Here is a 15,034-nt window from a genome sequence, read left to right on the forward strand (position 1 = left end):
GCAATGTGTGCTATTTAAATCAACGAGGCCCAGCCTCTTTGGGTTCATCCACACTGTAGACTTAATGCAGCTTGACCTCACTTTAACTTCCATGGTTCAATGATATGCAATCCTGGGATTTGTTGTTTTGCAAGGTTTCTCTGCCAAAGAGGGCCGGTGCCTCACCAAATTATAACTCCCAGGATTCCATAGCATTGAGGCAAAGTGGGATCAAACTGCATCTATTCTACAGTCTAGACCAGGCATGGGTGAACTTGGGCCCTCCAGGTGTTTTGGACTCCAACTCCCACAATTCGCCCATACCTGGTCTAGATGCACTCTTTTTTCTTTGTTTAGCTTTCACCGTGAGCCATTGCAAGGCCAAAAAGCCAGTCTAGAAATAGACTAATGAGAGCAGTTATTGGATTAAAAATTACAAGTCATGAGCCAAGCTTTATTAGTGTGGCTGTTTATTAGCAATTGTCTCTCTTTTCCAAAGGCCAGGCAATTGGGACCCAAATGCCCCGTTGTGCAACCAGACATAAAGGCTGCTTTGGCCTCACCTTAATCCCAATAATAAAAAATAAAGGAACTGCGCTCCCCTCTTTTGGCATTCCTCCATTGCTTGGCCATTGCTGCAGGGAAACACACCCAGGTTGCAACACATTGCAAACTCCCCTCCTCCAAGAGTCAAAAGGGAAATTTAGGAGGTTTTTTTGCAAAAGTGGTTTGAAAGACAAGCTTTAGAAGAAACACCATGAATTCACTATATAATAAAATTTGGGGGGAAACTGATCCTGGGTTGCTGGGCTGTATGGCCATGTTCCAGAAGCATTCTCTTGCGACATTTTGTCCACATCTATGCCAGGCATGCTCACAGATTGCAAAGTCTGTTGGAAACTAGGCAAGTGAGGTTTATATATATCTGTGGAATGATGTTCAGGGTGGAAGAAAGAACTCTTGTCTGTTGGAGGCAAGTGTGACAATTACAATTGGCCACCTTGATTAGCATTGAATGGCCTTGCAGCTTCAAGGCCTGACTGCTTTCTGCCTGGGGAAATCCTTTGTTGGGAGGTGATTCGCTGGCCCTGATTTATTTCTGTCTGGAATTCCCATTTTCTGAGTGTTTGTCTACATTTACTGTCCTGATTCTAGAGGTTTTTTTAAATAGTGGTAGCCAGAAAAGGTGCACCTATATCAGGCATGGGCAAACTTTGGCCCTCCAGGTGTTTTGGACTTCAACTCCCACAATTCCTAACAGCCGGTAGGCTGTTAGGAATTGTGGGAGTTGAAGTCCAAAATACCTGGAGGGCCAACGTTTGCCTGTGCCTGATCTATATTGTAGATTTGATGTAGTTTGGTATCACTTGTACTGTCATGTATGAATGCTATGGAATCATGGGAATTGCAGCATGCACTCTTGGGCAGAGAAGGCTCAAGACCTTGCCAAACTACAACTCCCAGGACTCCATAGCATTGAGCCAGTTCACTTGTGGTCAAACTGCATTCATTCCAGTGTAGAGATGCACTCAAAGAGGCTTTCTTTGCAAACATCTCTTTGTTCCCATTACTGGGAGTTGGCTCCAGTTCCATCTCCAAAGGGATGTCTTCCCAGTCCTCCCGGTTGCAGAGATCCAGTTCCCTGGAGTTCAAGGGGGTTCATCCCTTTTCCTTGGAAACCTTCCCAAAGAACACGAAGCAGATGAGGTCAGGAAGGAAAGAGAACAAGGATTTGTTTGGATTTCTTTTCTTTTTTACAAAACAATGTCTAAAACGCAAAAGGTATAAAAAATACAGTATCTGTAGATATATATATATTTTAAAAAAGACAGCCCAACAGTCATAACAATGCATTCCAAAGGATACAAAAACCCAAGATAAGAAACTTTTCAGTGGACAAAATAAAAGAATGAGGTAAAAAGCAAATCCAAAGGTGAACTCAGTGCATTTCCAGTGAAGGAATGGGATGCATCTACACTGTGGAAATAACGCTGTTTGAGATCACATTTCACTGCCATGGCTCAATGCTATAGAATCCTGGGAGTTGCTGTTTGTCAAGAGACCAACGGTATTTGGCTGAAAAAGCTAAGATCTTGCAAAACTACAAGTCCTAGGACTGCATTGCACTGAGCCATGGCAGTTCAAGTGATCCCAAACTGCATTGGTTTTGCAAAGTCTCCGCCCAAGAATGCTAAACTACAATTCCCAGGAATCTAAAGCAGTGAGCCATGGCAGTTGAAGCGAGGCCAAACTGCATTAGTTTTGCCAAGTATTTACCTTTCTCTGCCCCAAAATGCTAAACTACAACTCCCAGAATTCCAAAGCATTGAGCCATGGGAGTTCAAACGGCATCAAACTGCATTCGTTTTGCAAAGTCTTTACCTTTCTCAGTCCCAAAATGCTAAACTACAACTCCCAGCATTGCGTTGCAATTCATTGAGCCATGATCAGTTCGAGTGGCGTCAAAACTAACTTAATTCCACAGTCTAGATGCATCCAAGGAAGAGAAGAACGGTGCCAGTGCATTTGGGGAATACGGAGTCCGTTAAAAAAAGTCCTGCGAATGAATGTAAAAGAAAGTGCTAAATGTGGGCAAAAAGGGTACTGTTCTCAGCGGAGCCCCTTGAGCTGGGAGATGCGCTTCAGGAGCTGAACCTGGTGCCGCTTGAGGCGCTTCTTCTCGGCCATCATCTCTTGTTCTGCGCCCAGCAGGGACTGCAGAAACTCAGCGGCCTTGCTGAGGACCACCACTTTGGGGGTCTTGGGGCACGAAGCCAGGCCAGGCACCGCGTCCCGCAAGGCCAGGAAGCGGGAACGCAGGTCATTGCGCCGTTTGCGCTCCAAGTCATTGTGGTTGCGCCGCTTGGAGAGATCCTCCCCATCCGAACCGTGGGGGAAAAGTTCGGGAGGGGAACTCTCTGCTGCTTGGCCCCCATCGTCCTGAGGAGAAGCGTCATCATTCTCCTCCTCTTCCTCCTCCTCATCTTCCTCCTCCGGGGCAGTCTTTTCCAAGGAAACGTCCGGCGGAGAGCGGGCGGCGTAGTTGTGCTGCTGCTGGTGGATGGAGATGTGGAAGTGCTTCATGCAGGGGTCCCAAGGGTCAGCCCGGACGGTGATGGTGACTGGCTTTCTGGCGGCCAGAGACTGGCGTTTCTCCACCGTCACCACATCAACCTCTTCCCCTTCTGCAAATGGGAGCAAGAGGAATACACGGTCAGCAGAGTGGCCAGGTCAAGGGATGTACAGGCCATCCCCAAGTTACAAACAAGTCAGTTTCTGTAAGTTAGTTCTTAAGCTGAATTTGTATGTAAGTTGGAACGGGGACATGTTTTAAGTGTTACTCCAGTCATGCATGAGCATATATATATACTCTCTCACTGTCTCTCTCTCTCTATATATATATATACACACACATGCACACTATCTATCTATCTATATATAAAGAGAGAGAGAGAGAGAGGAGACCCTGATGGCACAGTGGATTAAACTGCTGAGCTGCTGAAATTGTTAACCGAAAGGTCACAGGTTCAAATCTGGGAAACAGGGTGAGCTCCCGCTGTTAGCCCCAGCTTCTGCCAACCTAGCAGTTCAAAAACATGCAAATATGAGTAGATCAATAGGTACCATTTTGGCAGAAAAGTAATGGCGCTCCATGCAGTCATGGCGGACACATGACCTTGGAGGTGTCTATGGACAACGCTGGCTCTTCGGCTTAGAAATGGAGATGAGCATCAACCCCCAGAGTCGGACACGAGTGGATTTAATGTCAGGGGAAAACCTTTACCTTTAGTATGAGAGCTTTAGATGAGCATAGGGAAGGATCAACACCTCTGTGAGGTTTGTTTTGCTATCTGTGTTCCTCTTAAGAAGATTTCACCACACTTTCTGTCCTTGTTTTCCAAAATCCAATTATACTATGTAACAAAATTTGAAAAAAACCAAACCTGTTCCTGGTTTGAAAGTATTATTTCCAGTTTAATTGTGTGATGCTTACTTAGTAACTGCTTACTTTGTTCCTGTTATAAATGTCATTTTGTAATTACTTCTATCATTATCATCATCATGTATAAAATAATGTAAGATAATAATAAAAGACAATATAAAATAATTGTGATATTGTAAATAATAATAATAATAATAATAATAATAATAATAATATAACAACAACAGCAACACTATGCAACACGTTTTTGTTCCTGGGTTTAAAATGTCATTTCCTAATTGATTCTATCACAAAAACATGAGAAAAAATTATTAAACTGCAAAAACTTTGTTTTTGCGAGAGGGACATCCTGCAGCACTTTTTAAAATGACTATCTCATCAAGTTAATAAATTCAACAGAGTTTGTGGTAGTCACAAAAATGAAGTTTCTGGAGGATGACAACTACTTTCAAAGTAAGCACCACACAATTAAACAGGAAATAGTACTTTCAAACCAGGAACAGTTTTTTTTTCTAATTTTGTTACATAGTGTAATTGGATTTTGGAAAATTTGGCTTGTTGTTGAAACAAAGATTGGGATAAAGTTTCAGTGGAGACCCCCTTTTCCCCATGATAACTCCTCCATGAGTGAATTTCCCTTCCAAGGTAGATTTCTCTCATGTCCTGTTGTCTCAACCCATTCTTAACTAGGAGTTGTTTATAACTCAAATGTCTGCAACTTGGGGATGCCCTGTATGGATGACACTCAGTTCTGCTGTGGTCAAGTCTTGCCTGTAATTAATTCATTTTCAGCTAGTGCAATTCCAGGAGATGTTGACAAGAGGGCATGTGTCCAGACTGGGACTTAAATATCCTAAATGGCAGCAGATCCCGTCTAATACTGGGATCTAAGCAGGGTCAATCCTGGCTAGCCCTTGGAGGGGAGACTGCCAAGGAATCCCAAGTACCAGGGTTGCCCAGTTCTGTTTTGGGCTGACTATAGTGTAGATGGGCCCAGTTTTAGAAATGCTCGATAAAGAGGTGTCCAACTGCATTAATTCTACATGTGGTGATGATGGTTATATGTATATGCTTTCTGTTTCTTCTCTCCCAAAGGAGAATCAAGCATCTCACTCTAAAAATAATACAATATGTAAATTAAAACTCAAAGCAACATTAAAATAGAAGTAACAATACATGGTGGCACAGCAGGTTAAACCGCTGAGCTGCTGAATTTGCTGACTGAAACGTTGGCGGTTCGAATCCGGGGAGTGAGGTGAGCTCCCGCTGTTAGACCCAGCTTCTGCCAACGCAGCAGTTCGAAAACATGCAAATGTGAGTAGATCAGTAGGTACCGCTGAAAGTAATGGCGCTCCATGCAGTCATGCTGGCCACATGACTTAGGAGATGTCTACAGACAATACCGGCTCTTGGGGTTAGAAATGGGTGACTACTGCAACGCGCTCTACATGGGGTTGCCATTGAAAACTGTTAAGGAAGCTTCAAATGGTCCAGCGGGTGGTACTCAGGCTACTAGTGGGAGCAGCGCTCAGGGAGCATACAACTCCACTGTTGTACCAACTCCATTGGCTGCCAATTTGCTACCTGGCACAATTCAGAGTGCTGGCTTTAGCCTATAAAGCGCTAAATGGTTCTGGCCCAACTTGCCTATCCGAATGTGTCTCCCCTTACGAACCTTCCAGGAATTTAAGATCATCTGGGGAAGCCCTGCTCCCGATCCTGCCTGCCTCACAGGCGTGCTTGGTGGGGATGAGGGACAGGGCCTTCTCAGTGGTGGCCCCTCAGCTGTGGAACTCCCTTCCTGGGGATCAGGCCCGTAGCCAGGATTTTGTTTCGGGGGGGGGGGGGGGGCTGAGTCTGAGTGAAAGAGGGTCTACCCTAGCAAACCTTTTGTTTCGGGGGGGGGGGCTGAGTCTGAGTGAAAGAGGGTCTACCCTAGCAAACCTTTTGTATCGTTACCCCAATACCCCCATGCATATGGGATATATTGAGCATGGTGATCAGATCATGATATGAATAAACATAACAGTTTAAATAATGTACCAGTAAGGCCTTCTCGCGGACCACCATGAGAATTTCGGGGGGGGGGGCTGAAGCCCCTCAAGCCCTCCCCCCAGCTACATGCCTGCTGGGGATATTAGATTGGCCCCCCCTTCCTCCTGACCTTTAGAAAAGAGTAAAAACCTGCCTCTTCGAGGAAGCTTTTGGAACCTCATTGTAACTAGATAAACTCAGTATTGTGATTGAATATGGAATGGCTTAACAATGCAAATGGACATGGATTTAAACCCAGAAGTCATTGATTTTAATAGTTTTAAATTGTTTTTATATGAATTTTATTATGTAATTTAACCTGTTTTAAACTTTGCATTTATGTGTGTTCAGCATTTAATTGTTGCCAGTCTGTACGCCGCCCTGAATCGTGTTCAGGCTGAAAAGGGCGGGATAAAAGTGTGGTAAATAAGTAAATAACTGGAGATGAGCATCGCCCTCCCCCCCCCCCCCCCCCCCGAGTTGGACTCAACTAGACTTAATGTCAGGGGAAACCTTTACCTAACAATACATAGTTAAGACCAATACACCCACTGAAAACCCTTTTAAAGTACTGTACATAAAACACAGATGCTGCTTATGGATGAAAGGTGCTTTTTTTTAGCAGCATGATACTTTTAAAAAGAAATGCAGAGTTGAGTGTCACATCAGAGGTCTCGTCAAAAGAGCCCTGGGGCTGAAAGTGGCATGAAACTGCTATAAAGTGCAATGTGAACACCCCAAAAGCAACAGCCAACATTCCTATACAATTCAGACCCTAACAATAATAGGGAGGACAAAAGGGCCGGGGTCCATAGAGGCTTACTGGGCTGGAAAACCCCTTCATCTCTGTCCCACAAAGAATTGCAAATGAAAGGAGGGAAGCAGCCTTTGTTTCTGCAGCTTGGCGCTTCAGGGATCCCCAGCTTTTCTTTGCAAACAAAATCCTTTCTAAAAGGGGGGTCTTCCCATTTTAAAAAGGGTGGGGGGGGAGTTAAAGGCTTTTGAACAGATGGCTCCTGTGAGTCTCAAAAGAAGAAAAGCTGCAACCAGAGGAGACTGAACAGACCAGGATAGAAAGAGTTTCTTTCTTTTGTTTTCCATATGCAAGAACAAGCAGTGATACATGTATGTATGTATGTATGTATGTATGTATATGGAATTTCCTATTTTATTTTTTTGCTGCTAGGATTTTTTTTGCATTTTTTTAATTATTTTTTTGTTTGAGGCAAAGAGAATGTTGTGCAAAAATAAAAATAAAAAAATGGGTCATTTTGCATGCCCCCTCCTCCCAAACTTTGGAAATTGTTTGCAATAGTCCTCAAATGCAAAAAATTAAAATCAACTTCACTGCAGTCGACAATGCTTTTAATGCTGTTTCTCATATCCAAGATGAATCGCCTTAGCCTCATGGTGGCTTCCTTTAAAGAAGGTATCCAAAGTGCTGAATTCCAACCCATTCCATAAAACTTCAGTATCTCAGTAATAGCATTCAAGTTCAGACTAAAACCTGGAGGGGATTCCACTGATATGCAAACCTCTATAACAATGACAATAACAACAATGGGCGCAGTGCCTAAAGACCTTGGCCAGCACTTAAAAACAATCAGTGCTGACTAAATGACCATCTGTCAGCTGCAAAAGGCCACTCTACTCAGATCTGTACGCATTATTTACTGATACTCTACATAGTCCTAGACCAGCGTTTCTCAGCCTGGGGGTCGGGACTCCTGGAGGGGGGGTTGCGAGGGGTGTGTGAGAAGGGTTGTCAAAGACAGTCAGAAAACACAGTATTTTCTGTTTGGTCATGTGAGTTCTGTGTGCCAAGTTTTGTGCAATTCCATCATTGGTGGAGTTCAGAATGCTCTTTGATTGTAGGTGAACTATAAAACCCTGCAACTACAACTCCCAAATGACAAAATTACGCCCCCCTCCCCCTCATCTCCACCAGTATTCAAATTTTGGGTATTTGTGCCAAATTTGGTCCAGTGAATGAAAATACATCCTGCATATCAGATATTTACTTTACAATTCTTAACAGTAGCAAAATTGCAATTATGAAGTGGCAACACAATTTTATATTTGGGGGTCACCACAACATGAAGAACTGTACTAAGAGATTATGGCATTAGGAAGATTGAGAACCACAACACTTGGGAAGTGTCCGACGTGTGATCCAACACAAAAGCCAGCATAGTGACCTTGTTTACTGTGTACTAATCTTGATGTGCACCAAATAACAACAATAACGATAATAATATAACCACCCAATATCATGCAATCTCAGTGCAGCATACAATAAATCAGATGCATTAATTTGGAAGGAAAGTCTCACTGTGGATAATGGGAACTGTTCCTAAGGCTATTATTTTAGTCCAACAATATTAGAACTCTAGGGGTGCATTTATCTTATGGAATGAATGCAGTCTGCCTCCAGAGTAAGTCCCATGGCTATGGAATTCTGGGAGTTGTAGTTCTGCTTGGTCATTAGACTCACAAATCACACTGTAGTATGAATTCAGTTTTATGCCACTGTGGATAAAATCCCACATTATCTGCTCTGAACTAGAATATATGGCAGTGCGGACTCAAGATAATCCAGTTCAAAGGATTTTCTGCCTTGATATTCTGGGTTTTATGGCTGTGTGGAAGGGCCCTCTGACTGCCATGGCTGGGTCCTACAAATCCTGGGAGTTGTCGTTTACAAGGCCTCCCCAAACTACAACTCCCATGGCCTCGTAGCCCCGCTTTGGTGAGGAAGTGAACCTTTCTTGCCGCAGTTTTCCTTGCGCAACCTTCTCCTCTCAGCCCAGCTTGGCTGCTTCCTCCTCCTTTTCCTCCCAGTCCTCCCAGTTACCTCCTCCTAGCCCAGCCCTAGGCTTGGCACTCCACCATCCCCTCCTCCCCTTCCAGTAAGGAGCGGAGCAGAGGCATTGCAACACTCCTTGCTTTCTGCTTTGTGTGAGAGAACAGAACCAGACAGGTCCTTCCTTCCTTCCCGGCTCTGCTCCCAAGTTTCCTGCTTCCGCCAAGGAACACAATGCCAGGAAGGAGGGAGCAGGTCCGTAGGCAAATAATAGGCCTCATTGAGTTCTGCAAATGGGCACAGGCTCCGCTTCAGCCGCCTGGACAAAAAGAGTTAGACAAAGAGGGTGGTGGGCATGGGATTGGCATTGGGTCTGCAGTAATTCCTCCTCTTCCTCTGTTCTCTTTAATGGGGTCTCAGAAGGGTGCATCTACACTACAGACGGAAAGACATCTGGCTCCACTCTATAATACCAGTAAAATAAAAATAACAATATAAATAAATAAACAAAAATATTGTATAAAAATATAAGATAATAATATTAAAATATAAAATACAAAATAATAATATAAAATAATATATAATGAGATAATATAAAATATAATAATAATAATAATAACGACAATAACAACACTATGTAACACAGTTTTTGTTCCTGGGATAGATATGTCATTTCCTAATTGGTTCTATCATAAAAACATGGAAAAGGTTTGTTAGATTGTAAAAACTGTGTTTTTGTGGGACATAAAGCAACACATTTTGCTATCGTTTTCCAATGAATACCTCATAGAGTCCCAACCAATCCAACCTAGTTTGTGGCAGGCACAAAAACAAAGTTTCTGGAGTATAGCAACTAATTTCCAAAGTAAGCATCACACAATTAAACAGGAAATAACATGTTCAAACCAGGAACAGAAACATTTTTCAAATTGTGTTACATAGTGCAATGTATAAAATAAGAGTAATAATACAAAATAATAATATAAAACATAAAATATGATACTATAAAATAAAGTAATATGATAATAATATAAAATAATACAAGATAAGAATATAAAATAATACAAGATAACAATACAAGATAGCTATAACTCACCATGGTTTTTATTCAAGAAAAAAAGAGAAGATAACAGTATTATTATTATTATTATTATTATTATTATTATTATTATTATCTGCTTCTCCTTCAGACTTCAACTGCCAGGGCTTAATTTTATGGGATTATAGGATTCTAGAGCTGGAAGAGGGCCATCCAATCCAACTGCTTTCTGCCAGGCAGGAAGGCACCATCAAAGCCCTCTCGACAGATGGCCATCCGACCTCTGTGTGGAAACCTCCAGGAAAAGAGACTCCAGTGGACTCTTCACTACTTTGTCACACTAATGAATCCATTTTAAATCCAGTTGCTGCCTCCTGCAGAATTCTGAGGTTTGTAGTTTAGGAAGGAGTCTTTAACAGCCTCACTAAACTACAAACCCCAGAATTCTGCAGAAGGCAGAAACTAGATTTAAAGTGGATTCATTCTCTAATGTGATGAGGTCAGCAGGCAATGTATTCCACTAGAACTGGAAGGAACCCCCAAAGGTAATCCAGTCCAACCCCATTCTGCCAAGCAGGAGGACACAATCCAAGCACTCCTGACAGATGGCCATCCAGTCTCTGCTTAAAACCTCTAGAGCAGTGGTTCTCAACCTGCGAGTCTCCAGGTGTTTTGGCCTACAACTCCCAGAAATCCCAACCAGTTTACCAGCTGTTAAGATTTTTGGGAGTTGAAGGCCAAAACATCTGGGGACCCACAGGTTGAGAACCACAGCTCTAGAGAAGGACTCTGAGGCAGTATATTCCACTGTCCAACAGCTATTACTACCAGGAAGGCCTTCCTAATGTTTACATGGAATCTCTTTTCCTGCTGTTTCAACCCATGGCTCCGCTGTGTCCTATTCTCCGGAATAGCAGAAAACAAGCTTGACCCTCCTCAATGAGACCTCTTTCGAACTGGGCACAATCTTATTCCAGGTCAGGCCTGGCCAAAGTAGAAGAGAGCAAATAAGGACGATGGCTTCTGTTGATCTGGATACTGCTCTCCTATGGATGCAGCCTAGAATCACATTGGTCTTTTTTGCTGCTGCATTACACTCTCAGCTCATGCTTGTTGTTTTGCATGTACTACTATGGCCAAGTCATATACTATACTACTTCTCCCAATCATGCTCTTGGCCAGGCATGGACCAACTTGGGCCCTCGAGATATTTTGGACTTCAACTCCCACCATTCCTAACAGCCTCAGGCCCTTTCCTCTTCCCCCTCAGCCACTTAAGCTGAGGGGGAAAAGGAGGGGGCCTGAGGCTGTTAGGAATGGTGGGAGTTGCAGTCCAAAACACCTGCAGGTCCCAAGTTGGCCCATGACTGCTCTTGACTCATGGTCAGTCAGATATATTACTATCGTCAACCATAGCTACATTACTTCCCTTGATCTGGACTCTTTCCTGCAGCCTAGAATTGCATTGGACTTTTTCACTGCCACATGACACTTCTGGCTCATTTAAGCGGCTGAGGGGGAAAAGTAAGGGGCCTGATGCTGTTAGGAATGGTGGGAGTTGAAGTCCAAAACACCTGAAGGTCCCAAGCTGGCCCATGCCTGCTCTTGACTCTTGGTCAGTCAGATATATGGCTATCATCAAGCCATGACAATCTTACTTCCATTGATCTGGACTCTTTCCTGCAGCCTAGAATCGCACTGGCCTTTTTTGCTGCTGCATGACACTTCTGGCTCATTTAAGCGGCTGAGGGGGGAAAGGAAGGGACCTGAGGCTGTTAGGAATGGTGGGAGTTGAAGTCCAAAACACTTGGAGGGAGCACCCAAGTTGGCCCATGCCTGCTCTTGACTCATGGTCAGTGAGATCTATGACTATCGTCAAGCCATTGCTATCTTACTTCCATTGATCTGGACTCTTTCCTGCAGCCTAGAGTCACATTGGTGTTTTTCGCAGCCACATCACACTCTCAGCTCATGCTCAGCTTGTTGCCAAACTCACCTTTGCATGTACTATTACAGCCAAGCCATATCCTATACTACTTGATCATACTCTTGACCAGGCATGGGCAAACTTGGGCACTCCAGGTGTTTTGGAGTGCAACTCCCACCATCCTAAGCTTAAGTGGCTGAGGGGGGAAAGGAAGGGGTCTGAGGCTGTTAGGAATGGTGGGAGTTGCACTCCAAAACACCTGAAGGTCCCAAGCTGACCTGAAGGTCCCAAGCTGACTCATGGTCAGTCAGATATATGACTATTGTCAAGCCATTGCTATCATACTTCCATTGATCTGGACTCTTTCCTGCAGCATAGAGTCACATTGGTATTTTTCGGTGCCACATCACACACTCAACTCATAGAATTGGAAGAGACCTCAAGGGCCATCCAGTCCAACCCCCTGCCAAGAAGTAGGAAAATTGCATCCAAAGCACCCACGACAGATTGCCATCCAGCCTCTGTTTAAATGCTTCCAAAGAAGAAGCTTCCACCACACTCCAAGGCAGAGAGTTCCACTGCTGAATGGCTCTCAAGAACAGCCCATGCCTGCTTTTGACTCATAAACAGTCAATATATGACTATTGTCAAGCCATTGCTATCATACTTCCATTGATTCGGACTCTTTCCTGCAGCTTAGAATCGTATTGGCCTTTTTTGCTGCTGCATGACACTTCTGGCCCATGTTCTGACCTCTTTTCGTGCAGACCATTTCCAAGCCAAGTGTTGTCCATCCTATACCTGAGCCTTTATGTGTCTTCCCACCATACTTTTTCACCTGTTGAAGCTCTCTAATGTGCCGTTTACGTTATTTTGACCTCTGACCTCCAAGAGAGCCACCTCAAAGGAGGCCCTGCCCTTACCAGAGTCGCTGGGGCCCTCAGACCCAGAGGAAGCGGCAATGGGGGCCAAGACGGCTCCGGGGGCCACGCAAAGCCCCCCCAATCCGGGCTCCAAGGCGCTGCTGTGGCTATGGATGGGGGCAGAGACCCCCTTGGCGGCGCTCCACATGCAGTCGCGCAGGATGAAGGCGCTCAGGTTGGACAGAGGGCAGCCTTCCTCCTCCTCTTCCTCCTCTTTGCAGAGGAAGCGCCCCAAGTCCAAGTCCTCCCCAGGGTCCGCCTGGAACCAAGGCAGTGGAGGCAAAGGGAAAGGGTCCAGCTCCATGGTTAGATCCGGGGTAAGTTACCACGCTTCGGAATAGTCTCAGGGTTAACTCCTTACTCCTGTTGAAATGCACCAACCAGTCCCACTCCGACCCAACCCCGCATTCACAATGGGATGTCACTTGCACAAAGGCACAGCTTCACTGGAGAAGTGCTGTCGGAAGATCCAGGTCTTCAACCCGGCGTCCAAACGCAGTGCAGTCTGGACGCACCGATCCTTTCTTTTCTTCCCTTTCTTGTCGCCTTGCAGCAAAGCAATAAATCACATCGATCTCCCACTGCGCATGCGCCTGCCTTCAAAGCGCCCAGACCAGGACGGAGGCACCGCATTGTTCCCCGGCGGCTTTTATAGGCTGGGGCCACGCCCCCTCCTTCTCTCCAGCCAATCAGGAGCGCCTTATTTACAAACGGGGTGGAGTCGCCGCCGCTGCTACTCCTACTGCTACACTGAGCCAGGGCTGCGGCTAAAGTGATGCCAAACAGCATTAATTCTACAATGTAGGTGGTATTTATTTATTTATATGCCGCCCTTCTCACCCCGAAGGGGACTCAGAGCGGCTTACAAGGTATATATACATACAATACACTATACTATTAGCATAGTACAATATCAGCATTGTACTAAATCAATTATATTGTAATATTATTAGAAATATTACATGTAATATAAATATATAATTACAATTTCATATTAGTAGTAGTAGTATTATGGTACGCTCAATGTAAAAGGTTCCCCAGGGGAGATAGGGCGGAATATAAATAAAGTTATTATTATTATTTGAAACACAACAAGATTAGTACACAGCAAACAAGATCACTATTATGGCTTTTGTATTGTTGTTGTTGTTGTTCATTCGTTCAGTCGTCTCCGACTCTTCGTGACCTCATGGACCAGCCCACGCCAGAGCTCCCTGTCGGCTGTCACCACCCCCAGCTCCTTCAAGGTCAAGTCAGTCACTTCAAGGATGCCATCCATCCATCTTGCCCTTGGTCGGCCCCTCTTCCTTTTGCCTTATTTTATTTATTTATTTATTTACTGTCCTTGTATACCGCCGTTTCTCAGCCTAATTGGCGACTCAACGCGGTTTACAACAAAATACACAGTGCACAGTATACAATTAAAACCATAAAAAACATAATACACAATATTACACGAAATCACAATCCAATACATCTCCTAACTAAAATCGTGGTCCAATTGCATCATCCATATTACTGAAAGCCTTCCACTTTCCCCAGCATCATTGTCTTCTCTAGGCTTTCCTGTCTCCTCATGATGTGGCCAAAGTACTTCAACTTTGTCTCTAGTGTCCTTCCCTCCAGTGAGCAGTCGGGCTTTATTTCCTGGAGGATGGACTGGTTGGATCTTCTCGCAGTCCAAGGCACTCTCAGAACTTTCCTCCAACACCACAGCTCAAAAGCATCTATCTTCCTATGTGACTATGTGATGCATTTTCGAATTATGCGTGTAGATCCAAGTAAGGTGGCCTTTTGCAGTTGACAGATCGTGATTTTATCAATGTTTATTGTTTCCAAATACCGGCTTCTCCTTCTTCTTCTTCTTCTTCTTCTTCTTCTTCTTCTTCTTCTTCGAAACACAACAAGATGAGTCCACAGCAAACAAGATCACTCTGCTGGCTGTTGTATTGGATCACACGTCGGACACTTCCCAAGTGTCTAGAACTGTGTGATGTATCGGCAAATAATGCATGCAGATCCCAGTAAGGTGGCCTTCTGCAGCTGGCAGATGCTAATTTTGTCAGCACCGATTGTGTTTAAGTGCAGGCCAAGATCTTTAGGCACTGCACCCAGTGTGCTGATCACCACTGGGACCACCTTGACTGGCTTGTGCCAGAGTCTTTGCAGTTCGATTATTATTATTATTTGAAACACAACAAGATGAGTCCACAGCAGACACTCTGCTGGTTGTTGAATTGGATCACACATCAGACGCTTCCCAAGTGTCTAGGACTGTGTGATGTATCGACGAATAATGCGTGCAGATCCCATTAAGGTGGCCTTCTGCAGCTGGAAGATAGTAATTTTGTCAGCGCCAATTGTGTTTAAGTGCAGGCCAAGGTCT

At 44.4% G+C, this 15,034-nt stretch overlaps 1 protein-coding gene across 1 annotated transcript; it reads right to left on the reverse strand.

Moving 5' to 3' along the window:
- Nucleotides 1-1,780: 1,780 nt before the first annotated feature.
- MYCL (MYCL proto-oncogene, bHLH transcription factor) lies at nucleotides 1,781-13,282 on the reverse strand. The gene is made up of 2 exons (XM_060784056.2): nucleotides 12,649-13,282; nucleotides 1,781-3,164 (listed from the first exon to the last, which is right to left on the reverse strand). The coding sequence occupies exons 1-2, from the start codon at nucleotides 12,950-12,952 to the stop codon at nucleotides 2,590-2,592; spliced, it is 879 nt and encodes a 292-aa protein (XP_060640039.2). The 5' UTR covers nucleotides 12,953-13,282; the 3' UTR covers nucleotides 1,781-2,589.
- Nucleotides 13,283-15,034: the final 1,752 nt, after the last annotated feature.

The sequence above is a fragment of the Anolis sagrei genome, chromosome X (assembly GCF_037176765.1).
Source record: "Anolis sagrei isolate rAnoSag1 chromosome X, rAnoSag1.mat, whole genome shotgun sequence".
In the NCBI taxonomy this organism is placed as follows: domain Eukaryota; kingdom Metazoa; phylum Chordata; class Lepidosauria; order Squamata; family Dactyloidae; genus Anolis; species Anolis sagrei.